General features: G+C 37.2%; 5 protein-coding genes across 8 annotated transcripts; 1 reads left to right on the top strand and 4 right to left on the bottom strand.

Moving 5' to 3' along the window:
- Window positions 1-5: 5 nt before the first annotated feature.
- Window positions 6-4,308, bottom strand: LOC110853574. Of its 3 annotated transcripts, none has more exons than XM_035854577.1 (8): window positions 3,160-4,308; window positions 3,038-3,088; window positions 2,812-2,970; window positions 2,498-2,594; window positions 2,345-2,413; window positions 501-1,750; window positions 248-433; window positions 6-178 (listed from the first exon to the last, which is right to left on the bottom strand). In XM_035854577.1, the coding sequence occupies exons 1-6, from the start codon at window positions 3,271-3,273 to the stop codon at window positions 1,692-1,694; spliced, it is 549 nt and encodes a 182-aa protein (XP_035710470.1). In that variant the 5' UTR covers window positions 3,274-4,308; the 3' UTR covers window positions 6-178; window positions 248-433; window positions 501-1,691. The 3 variants fall into 3 exon arrangements, with proteins under 3 accessions (XP_035710470.1, XP_035710469.1, XP_021957552.1); XM_035854576.1 differs by having other exon boundaries at window positions 281-433; window positions 2,336-2,413; window positions 3,160-4,299; XM_022101860.2 differs by having other exon boundaries at window positions 2,336-2,413; window positions 3,160-4,299.
- A 999-nt stretch (window positions 4,309-5,307) lies between these two features.
- On the top strand, window positions 5,308-6,502 carry LOC110853513. Its single transcript, XM_022101788.2, has 3 exons — window positions 5,308-5,702; window positions 5,781-6,053; window positions 6,114-6,502. Exons 1-3 carry the CDS (start codon window positions 5,559-5,561, stop codon window positions 6,288-6,290), a joined length of 594 nt encoding a protein of 197 aa, XP_021957480.1. The 5' UTR covers window positions 5,308-5,558; the 3' UTR covers window positions 6,291-6,502.
- A 323-nt stretch (window positions 6,503-6,825) lies between these two features.
- On the bottom strand, window positions 6,826-11,608 carry LOC110853113 (titin). Of its 2 annotated transcripts, none has more exons than XM_022101352.2 (9): window positions 11,451-11,608; window positions 10,621-11,313; window positions 10,074-10,546; window positions 9,884-9,989; window positions 8,539-9,813; window positions 8,146-8,452; window positions 7,676-8,060; window positions 7,355-7,580; window positions 6,826-7,283 (listed from the first exon to the last, which is right to left on the bottom strand). In XM_022101352.2, exons 2-9 carry the CDS (start codon window positions 11,231-11,233, stop codon window positions 7,168-7,170), a joined length of 3,501 nt encoding a protein of 1,166 aa, XP_021957044.1. In that variant the 5' UTR covers window positions 11,234-11,313; window positions 11,451-11,608; the 3' UTR covers window positions 6,826-7,167. The 2 variants fall into 2 exon arrangements, with proteins under 2 accessions (XP_021957044.1, XP_021957043.1); XM_022101351.2 differs by having other exon boundaries at window positions 8,539-9,816.
- A 137-nt stretch (window positions 11,609-11,745) lies between these two features.
- Window positions 11,746-15,457, bottom strand: LOC110852948 (U6 small nuclear RNA (adenine-(43)-N(6))-methyltransferase). The gene is made up of 8 exons (XM_022101133.2): window positions 15,251-15,457; window positions 14,907-15,159; window positions 14,682-14,822; window positions 14,327-14,606; window positions 12,450-14,202; window positions 12,212-12,355; window positions 11,979-12,065; window positions 11,746-11,896 (listed from the first exon to the last, which is right to left on the bottom strand). The coding sequence occupies exons 1-5, from the start codon at window positions 15,335-15,337 to the stop codon at window positions 13,536-13,538; spliced, it is 1,428 nt and encodes a 475-aa protein (XP_021956825.1). The 5' UTR covers window positions 15,338-15,457; the 3' UTR covers window positions 11,746-11,896; window positions 11,979-12,065; window positions 12,212-12,355; window positions 12,450-13,535.
- LOC110853453 (thioredoxin) lies at window positions 11,828-12,476 on the bottom strand. The gene is made up of 4 exons (XM_022101722.2): window positions 12,450-12,476; window positions 12,212-12,355; window positions 11,979-12,065; window positions 11,828-11,896 (listed from the first exon to the last, which is right to left on the bottom strand). Exons 1-4 carry the CDS (start codon window positions 12,474-12,476, stop codon window positions 11,828-11,830), a joined length of 327 nt encoding a protein of 108 aa, XP_021957414.1.
- Window positions 15,458-20,259: the final 4,802 nt, after the last annotated feature.

A 20,259-nucleotide genomic window follows, 5' to 3' on the forward strand; every position in this document is an offset into this window, starting at 1 on the left:
AAACATGGTATAAATAAATACATTTTGAGATTACAAAACAAATTGAGACTGAAAGTGATGAAAAACATACACAACTGAATATAAATAGTAGTTGGGATAAATTAAAACTATAATTGTATGAGGCCACGTCGCCTCCTAGTTAAAGGTGGTGGGACGATTATCTGCGTGATGCATTCCTCTAGACAGTAAATTATTAATTAAAATTTCATGCAAAATTAACTTATAGATTTACAAATAGTTCATTAACCTTTAGGCGAAGCGTTCAAGATATCGCATTTACCAAAATAGCCTTTATTGAAGTTCAACGAATTATCCTCCTCTCCTTCCCCCATCGAATCCTCCCCAGCTAGGCATAAAATTCTCCAAAATTTTAAAAACGTTCGATTGAAATAGTTGTTGATTGCGGCGGAAATTTCGTTTCGAAATTGTCGACCTGACAAAAAAGCATGTAAATAATAATGAATACTGGAAAACATGGTACAATTTTTCACACAACTTACAATTATCCAGGTTCCCCGAGATGACAAAGATGACAAAAATTCCCAGGATTGGCTGAACCATGACTTTAATAAAGGTGCAGAGAATGACCAAAATGTAGGCGATGTAGCAAAAATAAAGAATTCCTTCCGGCATAATTGCTAATTTATGGAATCAACTCTTGGGGGATAAGAATATGTACGGAAAACAATCCGCAAACAAAATATGTCCAGGCACACTCGACAATTTTTTATTCATGAAAGAAACTTCTACAGATTTGACGGTACAATTTGTCTCTTATTTAATTCTTATCCTCTTAAGCTTAACACACTATACTTAAAGTTAAATGTGGACCAGTAGAGTTAATAGTGTGTGCATTTAGTAAGTACATATTATGCATTGTTTTTGAGTGGTGGAGAGACTTGATGTATGTATGTAACTACTTAACTAAGGTCATTCTAAACAAGTGGTGTCTTCTTATCGAGTGGAAAACTTATCTAATTATCATAATTATCGGGCATTGAACTTGGGCATCCAATTCACAAATATTTTACTTCCATAATGAATATACGAATCAGGTTATTCGGGTATAATACATATTTTTTTTTAAATTTTGATACTTATCTAAATACATTTTTTACCTGAATTGTTTAAATGCTTCTACATGGTCACGAAAAAGCGGTGTGTGTGTGAGTTCATACATTGTGAAAATGGACTTAATTATATAGTATATCATTATAAATCAGGTAGTTTGATTACCACGATATTTCACTTCGGGAAAAAAGAGACGTAAATTATTTTAAGGTCTCATATTATAGAACTGACATACAATAGTCAATTTTAGGTCAAAAATGGGGGGTCAAAAACCTACGTTTTCCCCAATTCGGGAATTTAAGAATTGTTTTCAACATAGATGAATTTACGCAAAATGCCATGAAAAAGTAAATAAAAATGCATACAAGTTTTTCAATGTGATAAGGAGAATTGATAAGAAATTTCCGACGGTGGAATCCACGGCGTGGACATCTAAAAATCGCCCTATATGTAGGTCAGTTCTATAATATGAGACCCTAAAATAATGTATATGTACCTCTTTCTTCCTAATATGAGACACCGTGGATTTTCATGATGCATTGCCCTACACTTACATGCATTATTAAGAACTATTTTTCAAAATTTCATTTTCTCATTTGTTTTTTTCAAAATCTGATAATTCATTCCTTGAAAGCGGTCTCATCCAGTGCGATCACTTGAACGGTTGTTGCAGGCGGGGCTAAAATTATAGATAAGGATAAGTCCAACTTGAAAGTGCCAGGAACAGTACTTTCGAGTTAATGGGAGCAAGGACTTAAGGAGGAAAGTCTCACTACCTGCTAATAATACCATTTGATGCCCTTTGGATATGTTGCAAGTAGTATGAATTAGTGTACTAAAATCCCAGATTGGTTTTATGCTACGGTCACATTTGAGCCCGCCACACCCACTCAAAGGAACCAAAAGCACGAAAGAAGCCCTGTTTTCACTCATTTAAACCTTCCCCATACATAAATTTAACTTTGCTCAGATTTTTAAAATGCATGCACCATTATGCTTTCCAATATCAAATTCAACTTTTTTGAGCACAAGTTTTTAAAATCCTAGCAAAGATGAATTTTTGGCGAGCGCTTAAAGGTTCTAATTTTCATGCTTTTGTCCCCTTTGAGTGGGTGGGGCGGGCGCAAATGGGGCCATGAAGTCAAACCACGTGGGGGTTATCGAAATCTGTTATTAGCAAATAGTCAAGCTTTCCTCCTAAGCCTTTGTGAAATCGAGGTTCACTTAAACTGAAATTTATTAATTGGGACTTTAATTCAAATACCTGATGCACCTCGCTCAATTCCATCCACAGATTTTTTCTTGCCAAGAAATTTGAAAAGGATCGAGGCCCCCATAGCGCCTGGAAATATCATATCAGTCAATGAATTAAATTCATTGAATTTATGCATAGTGTAAAAAATGAGACGTTGTAACAAATGAATACCTAGTGATCCGAGGGCTACAAGCCAGAAGAATATGGAGGGGATGTTTAGCGGACCAGCCTTTATCACGTATCGGATCACTTCGTCAAGGTCGCCGTCCTAAAATAATACAAATTCGGGAAACTATGAAAAATTCGCATTTACGTGTAGACAAAAATAAAATCTTAACTTAAAAGCTCAAACCCAATTTAAATACACTACAAGTACTCGCCTTATCACGTAAAAATTATAAAACTGATACACAGCGTTCTAAATTAAGTACTTAAGCTTAAACAAAATTGGTAACACATTTTATCAAGTTGTGACCCTTGCTTACCTCCTCAATCCAAAGTGCTGGCACGACTGGTTCTTCTGCAGAGTCGTATCCTCCACCGGCCATGATAACCTCAAAGTTTATCCGCCCACCGCCCAGGATTCCGTCCTCCTTGAACGTTGTTACGTTCGAAAGCTTACCCGTGATCGCCATAGACAAGGGCTAAATTAGCGATAAACTCCTCTTCGTAAATATTGCATTTTTCCAAAAATTAAAAAAAAATACTTACAACTTCCACCCAAGCGAGCAGGATTTCGTCCACGGGTGCCATTTTCAACGCCTAATTACAATCGATCAATTTTAACAGTGATGCATAACCATAATTAAAATGATTTATCATTCTCTTCTTACAATTGGGAGAAACAGTCCCACCATGACTTCCAGTCCACCAATCGCCATTACAACAATTGTGAGAAGCATCCCCACCCCGTAACCGATTAAGCCAAAACCGATCAATTTTCCCATTTTTATAAATTATTTCACACTTTATAAACCACACTAATTTCAATTTATGTATACGTCGATCCCTTTAACTTTACCCTGAATAGAAAATGGGCATTTTTTTCTTATAAAAAACCAGAACTAAACTTTTAAAGAAACCTGTCTCAATTTGCCTCCTCTTATTTATCCTTAAAATTACGTCGTTTGTCTTACACCTTGTATGTAACTACCGAAATTGACCAGGATAATAATTCCACTATAACTGCCTCCTTAGTCGTGGTCACATTTTCCCAGTCAGTGACAACCTTGTCCCATAAGAACAATAATGGACCACTTTCTTTCCACGTCCTCGACGCCGCCGCCGAGCAAATATCAGTCGATACCACCGAATCAGTACTCGGTATATGTGTAAATACACGTCACCTTAGTTTGTTTAATGTTCACAATAACAATTAATACTCTTCGACACACAAGTAATAATTAAACAATCGATTCGTCGTATCACTTTTTGACATCAAATAATATTTGTCTTCTCATGTCGACTAGTAGCGCATTTGTCCAGGGGGACGTACTACTGACCAGTATTTTAGTCTTGTGATGATGAGGCGACACACATACAAATAATATTATGGATTCACTCCCGAGTCGTCAGAATGTGTAATTATTGTCGCAATTAAGGACGCCACTGTGGGCGGAGTGGTGGAAATGACAATGACTTCCTCAGTAATTATTCACCACCACACGGACGAAATCCGTATCAAATATCAATTTTCTCCTCTGGAATATGGATATTTATTAGTTTGGAGGTTGACTATATGTACGCAAAGTTAAGTTTTATACTCGTCCTGCGTTTTATGATGATCAATAATGTGTGGACGGGACAAAAGGTAGTGGAGCTCATAAAATATTATTTTCGCACAAATATTAAATTCGCCATTGGACGAAGAACACCAAGCCAGCACTGAATGGATGGAACCACGGTTGATATCAGTCAGTTCTATCAGACTTAAGGTTAAATAGATCAGACCCGATTAACCAAGCAGGCAAGGTTGTTGAATAAATTAGAGTAAAATGTAGGTTAGCCAGGGAGGGGGAAGAAAGTTATGTATTTATTTTTTCCAAGTTTTAAGAATGGCTTGCAGTAAAATTGCGAGGTTTTGGAAAAGAATGAATAATTTGTCGAGAGGAATAAAATGTTGACGAGTTAATCAAAGTTCTTTCAACTTTTGCTTTCTACGTATCTACTTTCGGGAAATCGGATATTGTCAATTTTGAAGGAGGAATTGATGACACTATTTTGTTACGAAAAACAAAACACCGTCATTGCGAATTTATTGGGTATACATATATTTGCATGTTTTTTTTGCAAAAAAGTAAGTGCGCATGCAGGCATTTGACATGAATTTAAAGAGGTATTATTTTGGCATGCATTTTATACGCTGTAGTTTTACATAGTTTGTTGAACATGACATGACTTATCTTGGTCGGAAAAAGTGGACGGAAAATGGTGACTTGACATTTAAATGTTTTCCTATGGATGGCATTTACGTAAATCTTCTAACCATTCCGGACTATGGACTTACCTTGATTCCTGTTTTACGGGGAAGGACGAGTTTGCGAACATTTAGTTTGCCAAATATTATTGCGAAAATCCGACCAGCACATCCCTTAATACTTACTTGCCATCCCATACCTGCCAATAAATTTGAATATACATCCAATTCTACGAATCCGACGCTAAAAGTCATATTCCACGAAATGTATAGCCGCTCATTAAAAATTGATGGAAGAAGGTCGAACCAATTTAACGATTTATAGCTAAAACAAGAGGAGCAGGATGGACAGATTTTGCCCAAAATTATATACTATGCCATTCCATGTCCTGCATACGTACGTCTCTACCCCAATTTTATGCCTGTGTAAAATGGATGATGGATAGCGCTTAATATTTCATGATTTTCTGCCATATTCACAAATGCTGAAATGTCCATGCAGCCCATACGAATTATTATATTGGTATTACAGATATTACGTACATTTCGTGGGGCAGAAGAGGTAACCAATTGTCTTCGTCATTCTGCACTTATTGTCTTCCTGTTGTGGAAAGTCGTTGACGGTGTATCTGCTAAAATACCACCAGCCCTGACATCATGACTAGGTTGTGGTGACCTATCTATTACTTGGAAAAGACGCTAATTCTGGTCGTTGATAGATAAAGTTTATTTTTTTCTTGTCGTAAAACTTTTCACTTTTAAAAAGTATTTGTCAAGATATCAAGCACTGTTTCTTTGCAATTTCTTTGGTAAAATATGATGATGAAGAACCAAGATCTGATAAAGAATTTACTCATCGTCGGTTCCGCTGGGGCCTTCGTCATCTCCACGTTTCTCGCTACAGTCGTATTCGACAAAGTCAGTCCGAACAGTACTCTTCCCGATCAGGAAATTGAAATGGTGACCTACATAAACATAGTGCAATATTTTTTGTAAAAAATCACTTTTTATATGGGCAAACTCTTGTAATGTGAACAGGGCATGGCCGTCCAAGCCACCGACCAGCATATCGAAGTCTTCGTGGATGCCGTCATCCTACTCCAGACCTCCGTTGACATCAAGGACATCGTAAAAACGGACGAAAACGGAGAAAATGGAGAACCTGGTACGATTGTCGACCTATTTCCTGTCGGTGCAGCGGCTCATGGGCGTGGCCAGCTGGAATTTCGGATCAAAGCTATCACACGCGATCAGATGCCCAATTTGGCAAATAGGAGCCAAGCCACGGTACCAATGGCGTACATCAGAGAGGTAAATTGGCATACTTTAAAAAAAATAAGTATAAGTTTAATTCTTTCCCACTATTTTCAGGAAACTTTCAATGAATTGGTCAAGTCGACCATGAAGCTGGCCGCGGTGGGGATAAAGACGGCTGGATTGATGGCGTGGATGGGGGTCTTGATGGCAATCGGGTGTATAATTGCGGGTGCTGGATTGATTTATCTGGATAAGGCGAAAACACCAGTGGAAGCGTTGGATGATGACTAACGTCGTGCACGTACATAATTGGCTAAATAACTATTTGGCACTTATCCAAGTGCAAAATTTGATTACACAAATTTTATTTTATTGTTGGAATTAGAAAATTCATGTATTTTTGTCACACATCTATTTAGCATAAAGCAGTAAGTGTTTATATGTACCACTTGCAAACTGCAGAGAAAATTACAAATTAAAGTACGACAAAATTACTTATTATACTTTTAGCTTTTGTTTCTTAATTATTTACATCATTATGTATTTGCATAAGTATTTTAATTTATGAATTTCTGCTGGCACAACTAAAGATAAGCGTTTTTTTTTAAACGCTGGGATAACCCAATAAATAAAAACAACACGAAATTTCTTCAGAATCAGAGGACATACGTACATACGAAAAAAATTATTGCCAAATCATGAAAAACACGGGCCTGAAAATGAATTTAGAAAAATGCTCCCTAATTTTGCATAGGAAAGATTGAGTCAAAGAATCTTATGTTGACAAATAAATGCTTCCGAAATAAATTTTAAATCGTTATAATGATGACTTGTAATAATAATGATAATTTATTCTTTGAATTAGAAATGTATTTTATCATATATCGTACACCGTCAGTGTTATACCACTAAAAAGTGGAAAGCGCTTTACAAATTAAAGTACGACAAAAGTATAAATTATATATCTAGCCTGTCATTTCTTAATTATGTACTTCAATATTCTAATTAACGAATTCTGCTGGCATAATTAAGCGTATTTTTTTAAAGTATGGGAATAAGCGCATAATTAAATACAACACCAACTCTTAAAATCGGAGGACGTCGAAAAAATTTAACTAGTGAAATTATTGGCATTAAAAAGAATCTTTTCTAAGATAAATTCATGAGTTTAACGGCGAACGTTGAAAAGTCTGTAGCCAGGTTTGACATTGGGAAAGGGAAATCCGACCCCTTTTATTTTGCTAGCGTCCAATTGTTTGAATAAGAGGACAGGAATTTCAAGTTCTATGCAAAAAAGAGAATGCAAATTTTTATTACGTTATTTATTATGTATTGTCCTAGTTTTGATTGCTTACTATCATTCGCCCAAGCTGGGACCGATTTATTTTCCCGATGCTTCAACTCCTCGTCGAGATCTTCATACATCGTAATATCGTACGAGTTCCCTGGACCAGAGTCGACCGTTGAGTCGAGAAAACTAATGCTTGCGTTCATATTTCCAGGAGTTTTGAACAAGTCATCGGGCAACCCTCGTGTAGTATCGGATTTGTTGGGAGTACGCACATTAGAAAATGTGGACATCTATAGAATTTTTGAACATGAGAATATTTAAAAAAATCTGATATTGATAATAATCTGATAATAGTAATCAAATTTTGCAACCTAAACAAACTTACTGGTGGAGGATAATGTCCCATGATAGGCATCGATCTGCCAGTGCTAGTAGAAGGCTGCAGTCCTGGTTTCTGCTTTATATAAGACTTCATAGGTCCGCTGGCCTTGAATCCTCCAATGTTATCCAAAAGTCTGTTGTTCATCCCGGGAGGGGCGTTACCAAAGTTGAAGTTGTAATTGGATGAGGTGGGTGGGGGTGGTCCGTGCTGTTGGATTGGAACTTTTGGAGGAAGTTTGCTCATACCTATGACAGGCTTACTATTAACATTTCCCACGGCGGAGAAGGCCGGATTTGGCACAATGTTTTTTTTGACGGCGGCAGCTGCAGATAACTTTTCCTGCTCGAGCTTAATCTTGTCCGTTTTCTGTTTCCATTCCTCGTTTTTCCTGGAAATAGTCAACAAAATGGACATATATAGCAAACCAAATAGACTTGTAGGATTCATTAAATTGACATGTAACTGAGCCTCACTTTTTCTGGAATTCTTGTTTTTTCTTTAGGTTTTCCGCTCTATTGCGCTGAGCGTCTTCCTCCCTTTTCTTGATAATGTCCAATTTTTTGGCTGTTACAATTGCTGGCATGACTTTTTTGGGCTGTTGAAAAGAGGACACTGCTGATTTGAAGGAGGAGGAGGAAGAGGACGACGAGGACGACGTTGAAGTTTCCTTCTTCTTTTTATCAATTTTTGCTACAGATTCTGGCAGAAGGGATTTTGGATAGGCCGATGGCGTAGCAAACTCGGTGTCGTCTTCTTCCTCAAGAATGTCGAGAGTGGACGCTAAATTAAAATTTAATAGCATATTGCTTTAAAGTCAATTGTCATGTAAAATACGATAAGAAGACATATTTACTTGGGCAACTTACCTTGATGTCGACTGCTATTAAACTCTTGAAATTTTGGGACATGGTTTCCAAACGTAGATCCGCCTGGTATAGAAACCGTTTCATTTAGAGCTGTAAATTTTCCAAATCGTGATCCTGATTCAGGCAAGGTAACAGTTACATTAAGATTTGTAAATTTTCCTGAACTTGGCTCAGGTCCAATAGAGGATAAAGATACGGTTTCGTTTAAAGTTACGAATTTTTTGGATTTGTCTGGGACAATAGTGTCTGTGACGAAGGTGGCGTTCATAGGAGTGAGGATAGTTTCGTCTGGGGCGTAAAGCTTTCCAACATGAGATGGAGTCGGCGGTTTTGGTGGGGCGACTTCTACTTTCGGTTCGTCCTCTTCGTCAAGCATGATAGACTTTTCAAAGACATCGACAAAGACGTCTTCTTCGTCTTGTTCTTCCAGATCAACAGTCGAAGTAGTCGCAGCAGGAGCAGAAACGGGAAGCGGAGAAGCCAACCGAGCCGAACGCCGCATTTCCGACACGAGCACATTTTTCTCCGTGGGATCGTAAATAAACTTTTTAGATGGTTGAACCGGAATTGATTCTCTCTCTGCCTTGGCCGCAAAATCAAATGTGATATTATTCGAAAATTGTCTCCCCGAAGAAGAAGAGGTTTTGGTTTTTGGTGGTGCGGGAAGAAGATCCTCAGTAGCATCAGAGAATAAATCAACTGATTTGTTGAGCTGATCATCATCATCTTCATTCTGAAAATTAAGCTCATCTTCCGAATCCAGGAGGTTGGATTGGGCTCGGGCCCTTTTTACTGCAGGGTTGGCAGCAATGAAAGTTTGCTGGTTGGTGAGGGGAATGGATGAAGATTTTCCTGCTGTGGTCTCATTGGATGAGCCATAACTTGTTTTTGAATCAGGCACAGGCTGGGTCTTGCGAGACGAGCGGCGCAAAGGAATATTGTTTGGAGAGAGCGATTTTATCTTGAGGTCCTCGGTAAGTTGAAGCTTTTGTAACGTATTTGCAACATTTTCTACAGGAGGCGAAACCTCAATTTTTGGGGTGGGCTCATCATCGACAGATTCAGATTTTTCGGCCTCTTCTAATTCTGATTCTTCTTCTGATTCTGATTCTGATTCTTGTTCTGATTTTTCAAAAATTGCTGATTCTTGTTCGTCTTCAGATTCCTCACTTTCTTCAGACTCAAACATAGATTCACTTCCAGCATCATCACCCTCATCTTCATTTGCTATTGGAGGCTCTTCTTCTTTGACCTTAGTCTTTGCAGGTTTTTCAACTTCTTGAATTAAAGAATGGAAAAATCACATTAATTATTCTATGAATATAAATAATACTTCAGTACTCACCAACTTCTTTCGGCTTATCATCGATTTGTTGAGCTTGTTGTGCCTTCCTTGAGCGAAGTTCTCGGAGTGAAGTTTCAAAATTTTTCCGTATCTCCTCTCCCCTTTTCTATTTTTTAAGGAACATAAGCATTTTGATATTTAAGACAAATAATATACAGTTCTACAAAGTGCATATGCTGAGACTACTCACAGCAAAAATCTTTTGAGTTTTTTCATAATGCTGAAAGACTTCGATCATGTGACCTGCCGCCATTCTGCAGTTCGAGGCCAACGCTCCAGGGTCAACGTTGTCCAGCTCTCCGGGAAGGAAGGCACGTTTGGTGGTCGTGGCCGCCGCCGCGGTCACAGCCTTGTGGTCCGCATTCCTCGTTCTTAATTGTCTGCCGGGTTGCGACGTCGTCGTCGTCTCATCAACTTTGACAACCGGGGCTACTTTCTTAAGTTCTTCAACTACTTTGATCACGTTTTTAGTTCCCTCTCCCTCTTGAAACCTTCCCTTTCTTGACCGGAGTTGCTTCTTCTCAGGTTGTGGTGGTGGAAGTTGTTTCTTTTCTACTGTCGGGGTAGGCTCCTGTGCTGCTTGAGAAAGATTTTTGGCAGGAACTAGCTTCTGACGCAATGGACTGAGAGATACTGTGCACGTCATTTTCAATTTAGTGTTATCTGAAAAAATACAATAGAAGACAATACAGGTTAAAATGCAATACTAATTTGATTCAACTGCTACATTCACTCACCTTGACTAACAGTGCCCCCGCTACCTCTAGAACTATAAGTTTTTGAAGTTTGTGTAATCGCCGCCGCTTTAGTCGTCGTTGCCACTACGTTTTTCTTCTCTGGTTGCGGCTTCTTAATAACTGGTGGTGGTGGTCGAGGGGGCGGCATTTCGATGTCCTCTTCACTTGTAGAATCATCAAAGAGTCGCGGCTGTCTACCCGCAAATGCAGACGAAGGCACTCTACTTTTCGCTGTAGTTTTGACCTTTTTCTTATTATTCGGCACCACGGCCGTCGAGGTGGATGGGATCTTTAGTGATTTTGCCCTCTTTGTGGGGGGAGCACGGCTTGGCGTTGAATCTGCATCTTCGACGTTATCCACAACTTTGGGTTGATCCTTCTCCTTTAGAATTTTCTTTGACGTTGTCGACGTCATTACCTTATTACTAGTTGGTGGTAGGGGTGGTGGGACAAGGAACGGTTCTTGTTTTACATTTCGACCCTCTTCCTGTGTTGGTTCTTCCCCTTTTACTTGTGGTTTCTTAGCTGTCCTCTTTTGTCTGGGGGGAGCGGAAGAAGAGCTGGACGATTCCGCCTTGTTGGAACGAGCCTGAGACCTGGTCGAGACCGGCATCTTGACCGAAAGACTGGACCTTCAACTAAAGTTTTTTAACGAGTTAAGTCGGCCTTCAACTCAACCTTTAACTCAACCCTCTGCAATTAAGATAATGACAAAAATAAATGTGTTAATGAAAATTGGTTCCATATCAAATACAAAATAGAACTTCACTCTATTACAAATTGAAGGTTGTTAACTTTACAAGCGTGCTTGTAAACCAAAAACAACTTACCAAACTCCCAATTTAATAGCAACTTATCTCCAGCAGATAAGTTATAGTTAGTTAATTATCCGACTTCATCTGGGCTTCTTTCTTCCTCCGGGTTGATGCACGCAGTGGTGGTGGTGGTTGTTCCCTCTAAATTCCTAACGGACCCACCGTGGAAATCCTTTGTCTCCTTTGGCATGCAAAAGTCTCATGGAAGAACGAAATATGAGGAAAAATGAAATATTACAATTTCAAGAATTTTCACATCATCACATTTGAATTTATTACTGAATGGTTACAAAATTGTGTCCTTTTTTAGAATTTAGTTAATATTTAGAATTTTGGAAATGGTTTGAGTTTGTAAAGATGAATTTTATTTAGATGGCATTTTTTCCATATATTTAAACAGGCTTGTGCTTCTTGACCTTCTGTTCCAACTCGGAGGGGAGGGAATAATCCATTCGGTCGACCTATTGAGATTATTGTTAATTTAATTAATTAATCTTACTAAAGATAGTGGTGATGATAAATCGTTGATAATGTGTTATATACCTGAACACCGTCCTTAAGGAAGAGGAATGTTGGAAGTGAGTTGACCTTGTAAAGGTTAGAAATCTCACTATTTTTCTCAGCATCGACCTATTTGATTTGCATATAATTATATAATTATCATTAACTGTTAACTGTATTTGCATGAAATAGGAAGAAGTGAGGTTCGTGTTTTCATAACACTAGTCAAACTGATAGAATTTAGGCCGGTTTTCTAAATTTGACCTTAAACTGACCTTGATAAATGCGACGGTGGGATTTGCCGCAGCCAAGTCAGCCACTTTTTTCAGGCTGGATGCAGAAGCGTTGCACCAATGAGCCGTGAATTCGACAACGACCAAATTGCTGGCCGCTTCCTCCAACGCCTTGTCGAAATGAGGCTGTAATTGTAACGGAAAATCAAAACATGAAATAAGAAAAGTTAAAAAATTGATTATGTAACTGACATCTAATTTTTTTAACTCTGTGCCCTACCTTATTGTAAACGACGTTGATAACCATTTTGAAATTTGGATTTAAATAATTGGCAAATTCGGGAAATTGTGAAAAAGTGTTGTTATCTTGAGGAGAGACGAAAATGAACTGGTAATCAACTACTAAAAAGTGGTTCAGTTCTTAAAGCCTTTAACGTAAATAAAGTGTGGTCATAAAAGGAAGGAAGAAATGGGAATCTCGCCGTAAATGTCCATCCAACGCCCTTGGTCCACTCGTTCCTGTGTGGGACGAAAACTTGTGTAGTGAACTTATGGCAATGATGAGGTCATCCTTTGTAGTTATCTATATCCATTGCCAATTGTGTATTTGCAAATTCGCAAATGTGCTAATTACTCCCTCTAGGATTAAATGTAATTCTGCATATGCTACGAGATATGACTTTTTGTTAGGATTTTACGGTATGTTATTGTTGTGCATAACATTTTTTATTAATCTAATAGCCAAACGAACATTAATACTGCAAACTATAACCGCCAACGCATTACTTGCAAATTAAAACCGGTCGCAAAAAAAGTATCTAGAAAAATCCATATCCTCTAATGATGCAGTTAATCGCCTACGTGAAATAAATTGTAATCATCTAGCTAGTAACAAAATACCTTGAAATAAATCAAGTTCAAACTTAAAATATTAAAAAAATAGTATGCGTTTCAGAAGTGTGCAAAATTTCATGTCCTTATTGCAAAGATTTGAGAGAGATAGATTATATCTAGATTCCCCACAGAGAGTGAGTCATGTGAAGTTATGATGTTTACAAATATGGGTCGAATACAGAGTGTCCTACAACATATCTCCAAATATGGTCACACTTCAGACTAATTCTTATTCAATTAGTGTTAATAATGACATAGTACGAAGGTGTCAGGTGTCATTGAAGATCAACCAATCAACTAATAACATTATTCAATTGCATTTGACTAATTTAATGAGTTACTTAACTTACTTTATATAGGAACAGTAATGCAAGGTACAAAAATATAACTGAAAGTTACATAATTCTAAATATTTTAACGTATGACGCTTTGCTTAATTTTAATTTTCAGAGGTCACATGAGCTTTGTTCTTTTACACGTTCATTTGAAACACCGGACTGCTCGGATCCTTGGCATCCTTCCCGTACCGATTTTTAATATACTGCTGAATCTGATGAAGACCCTCTTTCCCCGCCGTACCATCTCTATAGCGCATTAATATCTTTGCCGAACCATCCTCCTCCCGCAGGAAATCTAGAAAACAGTGGAGCAGGATGGATTGCTGTGTCTCATTCGTGGCCGAAGTTGTCGATGATGAATCTGGTGATTTTAATGGATTTTCTTCCGACTTTTGTATTTTTTGTGGCGAGCCATCCTCCTCCATTTTCTGTCTCTCTAGCCTCCTCTTCCTCCTCTGGCCTGACCAAGTATTATGCATTGCTACCATCTCCAAAACGGGCCGCGCCACGTCGACGTCTTCCGAAGAGGATGGTAGCCAGTGGAGTGCGTGCAATTTTAAATCCTCGAGATAAGAGCGAATCAGCGTCTCGAAGTTGACCAGGGTGGAAAAATTTGGAAAGGTGGTGACCAAGTCGGGTTGAGGAGGGAGGAGGTTGACGGAGAATGACCATGCGATACCCCACCGCATAGTTTTTCCTTGCACGAACTCTGTCGTGGTGTAATTAGCAATGTTGTGGTGGCGGAGGTAGGAAATTACTTGTTTTAGATGACGTTTGAGGCCGAGCATAGTGGTGTAGATTCTGCAATTTAAGACATGATTGTCAATTAATAATTTATGATATAATTAATAATGAACAACTACAAAATCAAGACTCTGTATGATATTTTGTAAACTTGTGCGGGTAACTAAATTTAATCACTCACAATACTTTTCTCCTGTGCGCCAGCGACTCACGGATAAGACCTTGCACGAATTGAAGTTCGCCTCCCTCTGCAATTAACTCTGCCGCCTGACCACTTTTAGCCCCAGATGGAGAAGGCCGCAGGGGTTCATCTTTTGAAGAAAACCGTCCCTTCCGCACTGAATCTGTTTCTTCATCAGATCCGAAAAATGGTGGGTTGCACATCGTGAAAGAATAGTGGTTATCCGGCACTTGATTAAGGATTGGCGAGAGGATAGGTGAATTTGGTTTGGATGGGACAACTAATAAAATATAAAACAATCAGTTATTGAAATTATTGAAATATTTGAAGTTAATAATTCAGTTAAAACAATTACTTGTGACCAGATGAGACAATTTGTTCTTGTCGACATTCCTCTGGGCGATTTTGACATATTCCGAGTCCACTTCCGTCCCCGTCATCGCCCAAGAATTTTTTCTAGCAGCGAGTAAAGCATATACTGCTGTAGCACCCGTTCCTAATTAATTAATTAGTTACTCATTATACAGATTATTAAAAATTGGTTAATACCACTACGTATTGAACATATCTAAAGACTCACCAACATCAATTCCTCTCACGACCTCTTCTCCCCCCGTCGAACCTGGCGCCGTTGTTCCTTCGCAACTTTGTTTCGCCCCCTCCAACAAGTCCTCCAGCCACAGAATGTAATTAAGTCGTAGTGGAATCGTCGGGATAAGCACGTTTTCAGGGATATCAACTTCCACTCCGAAATCTTGTAATAGTAAGGCCCTCGATAAGGCTCGCAAGGCTGCCCCATCCTTAAAATTTATCTTTGGATTCCCACTCGCATCCTGTTGGTGAATCCAATACGTTACTCATAATTTGCAACAAAACAATAACAATTAAACTAGAATTATAATAATTACTCAAATTCAACTTTACCAGGGTAAGAAATGGTGCAAAAAAGTCATACTTTTTTGCCAAATCGGCAAAGTTGGGGCGTATTTTGTAAATATTTCTGGGGTGCATATTTAATTATGATCACCATTAAAAATAGTACTATTAGAAATTATATAATTCTGAAAAGAAACACAAAATACATCGTATCGTGTTGAAAAACAACGTATTTGCTGCTCGTTCCCGGTGGTGGTAGTATAAAATCTCAAGTTCAGCTTATTCACAGTTTCATAAGCCAAGCATACGCACTATACGCAGTGAAGTTTTATATTTCTGAAATTGCTAATTAAAATTCAAAATTTAAATCTGATGAGAAGCTGCGTTTAATGCAAAATTAAAATTTTTTGGGCATACATATGTAATAGTTTAAAATGGCAGTATACAAAAGTTTAATGAATAATGAATTTGACCTTTCATTATGCACTGAAACGTGTACATCAATTTATTATTTTATTGTGCAAGAAATTTTGAAATGGATTTCGAAACATGGACAATTTTTATGGAATTTTTCAAAATTTTGCGACAAACCCACCAAATTTTTTAAAATTAATAATTCATATGCATTCGTACATACATATACCTGGCGTCTAAGTACCGCATACAACGTCTGTGGTTCCGTTACCTTATGAGAAACTTAGCAAAATTAACTCTCTGCGATACAACTTATACTATGAAATAAAAACAAAAATTAAATCAAATCAAATCATTTTTATTTTTATTTATTTAGCAAATCCCGAATTTCTTTCAAACTTAAATTGAATTAAATTGCCTCTTAAATTGAATCTCACGAAAACATACGTCTTATTATCTGTCCTGCTCTTACGTGGTCCGGATAATATAACTCTCAATTTACATCCATAACCTCAAAAGTATAAATAAATCCTACATTTCGCATCGGTTATGTTCCACGAGAACTATACTTATTTCTCACATCTATTACACTTTCATGCCCCTCTGATACCCTCTCTTTCTACAAGGACACAAAATTACACACAATAATTATTTACAATTTAGTGTTACATTTTATGTAATCTCCTCCCTAAAATTCCAGGTGTAAATATATGATCAAGGAAATTTCATTCAAGTTTCTCAAATACATTACCTACCTGAGTCTCGGATAAGATAACTCTCTCTCAAAACAAGTTAATCCCCCTCATCAATTACACCTCTACATCATATTCATCACATTCAATAACAGCTTAGGCGATGGTAAATGGCCCCGTAATTTTCTTGACCCATTGTTAATCGCAACTACTTGTCAAGCGGATGTTGTGTCGTGCTGCTGTTATCTTAGGTAATGGTGCAGGTAACCTCGTCGTATCTGTCGGGAAAGGACGACCCGTATTTCTACATAATCTTCAACAGTCATTTTGAAAATCCTGACTTTTGACGAGTTTTTGGGATTATTAAAAGTCGGGTTAAAAGGGACAAGTACAAATGCATGATGCGTGATGGGACAAAAAGCACTCCGGTTTTAGGACTCAGGTTCATCACTGGTCCAGATTACGCGAAAGGTAATAAAATAATGGGGAGCAGAGGCATAATGAAATACACAAAAGTTTTGTGTAATTGTATGAAATCAAATAAATTTCGGGGTGGGTGTCATGTCATCTGCCACAATTTGAATAAATGGCTAGAATATTGCGATTGTATAACCGTTTCGAAATTAAGTAAGTATTTAGTTGACCGTCTCAAAATTTTGAGAATTTTCACACTTTATGATCCAATTTCTTTGTCCGTCTGAATCTTGTAATGCTGGAATTTTTATTTTTACAATCAACATCACACCTGATGATGATTCAAGTCCAAAAATATCCAAACTTTGCTCAATACATAGAAAAAGTGAGAAATTTTCAGATTAAAACGGTGCCTGGGATTTTCTCAAGTCAAGTGTGAATACATACATATGTCCAAATAAACAAGAAGAGGAAACCATTCTTACAAGAAATATGATACATTTTGACTGCACACAGGTGTTTTCTTTACAAAAAATTAAGAAATGCTTTCTTGGCCACCAGACAGTTCGGAACCTTCTGTAAGTACATATGCAAATCAATACATGAGACTGAAATCGAGCCCATGTTATGTTACCCGTCAATCAAATTGAGAGCCCGTAACCTAAAACTCTCTTAACTTTGAAGGGGTTGGATTTGGATCAAGTAATTTCAAGCACCATTTCACAACTTAATTCGAGAAAGAATTACATTTTAAATTGACGGACACCTGACCAGCAAAGAGAAACAGGATCACGAGATGCTGGACTGGATATTGCATAGGACAAATAAATACAGTAAATGGAGTCAAGTGCGTATTTACTTCTTTTAATCCTAATCTTACATGCTTGGTCTTAATCTTGGCAAAAGTCAAGTGGTTTTGGAGAGAGATTTTCATATCGAGGTGAGAGAAATGAACTGTTTTTACCATTATTTAGTTATTTACTATTATTATGATACAGTTTCTGAGAAATGCAGGATTGAGACGTGTGGGGAAATTGAGACCTTGTTGCATTAAAAAAGGCATCTGAATTCTAAGTAATTTACAACTTTGATGCCATGTTTTGAACCGGAACACTTGTTTGGCTCGTTAATTACGGCGAACTTGGAGTGAGTGTCACAATATGGATTTTATTGCCGTATCTTGTGGCACGGATACTTTTTTCATAAATGATGTGTACAAAGTTAGTAAGTTAGTCGCATTTTATAAGTACATTACAGATACTTTAACAACGCAACGTACGACAAAAAAATGACGACCCAACTGTCTCATATATATATTTGAAAGTTTTTTGTCTCTTCCTTTTCCTTTTGAGACAACGGGTTCCGAGCACTCACAGTTTTGCGATCGATCCGTATTGTGTTACGGTTATTTTCAGAGTGAGAAGTGTATGCAGTACAAATGACAAAGTTGGACAAAAGTAAAAGTATGTAAACAATAAAACACAATTCTTTGGGATGGATGGATAGACTGCTTGGCGACATCGGGCCCTTCTTTTTACTCGTCGCGTATTGTTGCAGATGGACGGATTGTAACGTTTTTTAAAGAATGCAACACATATAAACGTACAGATATGCTTAGATACTACATATGTATTCAAAGTTTGAAGAATTTCAAACCCATTCATGAATGGGCTTATGAACTTATGTAAAATAACTGCGCATGCATATGTAAAACGCCGGAATAGAAAAATGTAACATATATATAGTTATTTTAAAGGGTCTAGAGTTTATACACTTGTTTTGAGTAACTAACTAAATAATTTAATAAGATTCAAAACTGTAAAAATGTTCAAGTTGCAGAAGTCTTCAAAAACTTTTGGTCACTCCATCTTCATATTAACAATTAATAATTAAGTTGACGTTCTCAATTTCTCCTGTTTCTCTGCCCAAAAAACTTTGGCTGTTTTTGAAAATTCGTAGAACTGAAACCCCCACCCACTGAAATAACCCTTCAAAACTTTTAAAATAAAAGTCACCTTTCATCTCGTCCATTATATTGCAAATATGTATGTATTTTCCACCGTTTTTCATCCAGCATTGATTTCAAAATATGTACCACTTCTCGTGAAATTTGAAATAAAATATCAACATTACAAAACGTATTTGTCATGCAATTAATTACTTGCATAATTGGAGGGGTAATTTTAATGCTAATATATCTCAAGGAAAAGCTAATTAGCAATTATAATATATCAATTTTGATGTAAATTAGATGCCACTCTTCATGTAATTACTGAGACAAAGTTGCAGACAAATTGAATCGAGGATTGTTACATCGTGTCAAAATAGACTCGTTAATCTGGTATAATGTGGATTGAAAGAGTTAAATTGTCTAGTCCATTTTATCTTCCGACATGCAACATGCATTTGAGTGAGAATTAGACATACGAGAAGCTGCCAAAGTACACAAAGTTTAACACTTTTCAAACTACAAATTCTACGCATTCCGCACAGTTTCATTATATTAAATGTCCCATTTCAGAGAACGATTGGCATATTTAAAGGGAAAAAGATGTTCAAATTCATGAGAAAAATTTCTTACAGAGATTCGGACATCTGAATAAATGCATGTTTTTGTCGGCATGACTTCATAGTTTGGAGACATTTCTTGAGATCAGATTTTTTGGAAACCTTGAAAAATGGGAATAGAACAGGTAGAAGAATTTAGACAAAGTTTTAAAACTAAAGATTTCTAGGTTGATCTAGAAAACTGACAAAAATTTACAACTCAAATTGTAGAATGAAAATTCTACAAGTGAGAAACACAACTTTTAAAGGTGATAAAGCTTCAGAATCAAACGGTGATGTGCATAATAACTTGATGAAATTGCATGCATTAAACTCAAAGATAGATGAAAAACTGTAAAAATGGATTCCATTTCAATCCCCAACATTTTGATTCACAGACTTCCATGAACATACTAAATTACTGAATAGTTAATTAACAATCACAATCTGCGATTTTAAATTATAAATGTTTTTCATAATAAAGTTATTAATTGATCCAAACACAATTTGATGACTACGAATTAATACCTTGATGTAAAAGTAAAACGCCAAAATAAGAAAATCTACGAAGTTTATATTAATAAAATACGGAAAAAGGTGTTTGGTCGAAACAGTTGTTCATTTCATTTACACGAATTTTACCATTTCTGAACATCGCATTTCCTCCACAATTTCACAAATCACAACTTTTCCTCTCTTTTCCACGATCCCATTCCATTTCACAAGACCTCTTCTTCTCCAACTATTGCATAACTTTATTCCTTCTCACAATGCAACATTTCGTACCACACACAAAGCCGTACAATTTTCCCCTTGTTCCTTCTGTTCTTATCACAAAAAAGAGAAAGATTTCCTACTCTCTGGTTATGTTACGTGGGAGGAAGGCCGGTTTGTTCGGATTGTGGGCCGGCTAAAAGTTCAGGATTGGTTGTGCAGCCTGCCAAAGACTTTTGATTCTCTCCTCCCTCGAAGAGAGACCACTTTTCTCCT

This window comes from Folsomia candida, unplaced genomic scaffold (genome assembly GCF_002217175.1).
Source record: "Folsomia candida strain VU population unplaced genomic scaffold, ASM221717v1 Fcan01_Sc008, whole genome shotgun sequence".
In the NCBI taxonomy this organism is placed as follows: Eukaryota; Metazoa; Arthropoda; class Collembola; order Entomobryomorpha; family Isotomidae; genus Folsomia; species Folsomia candida.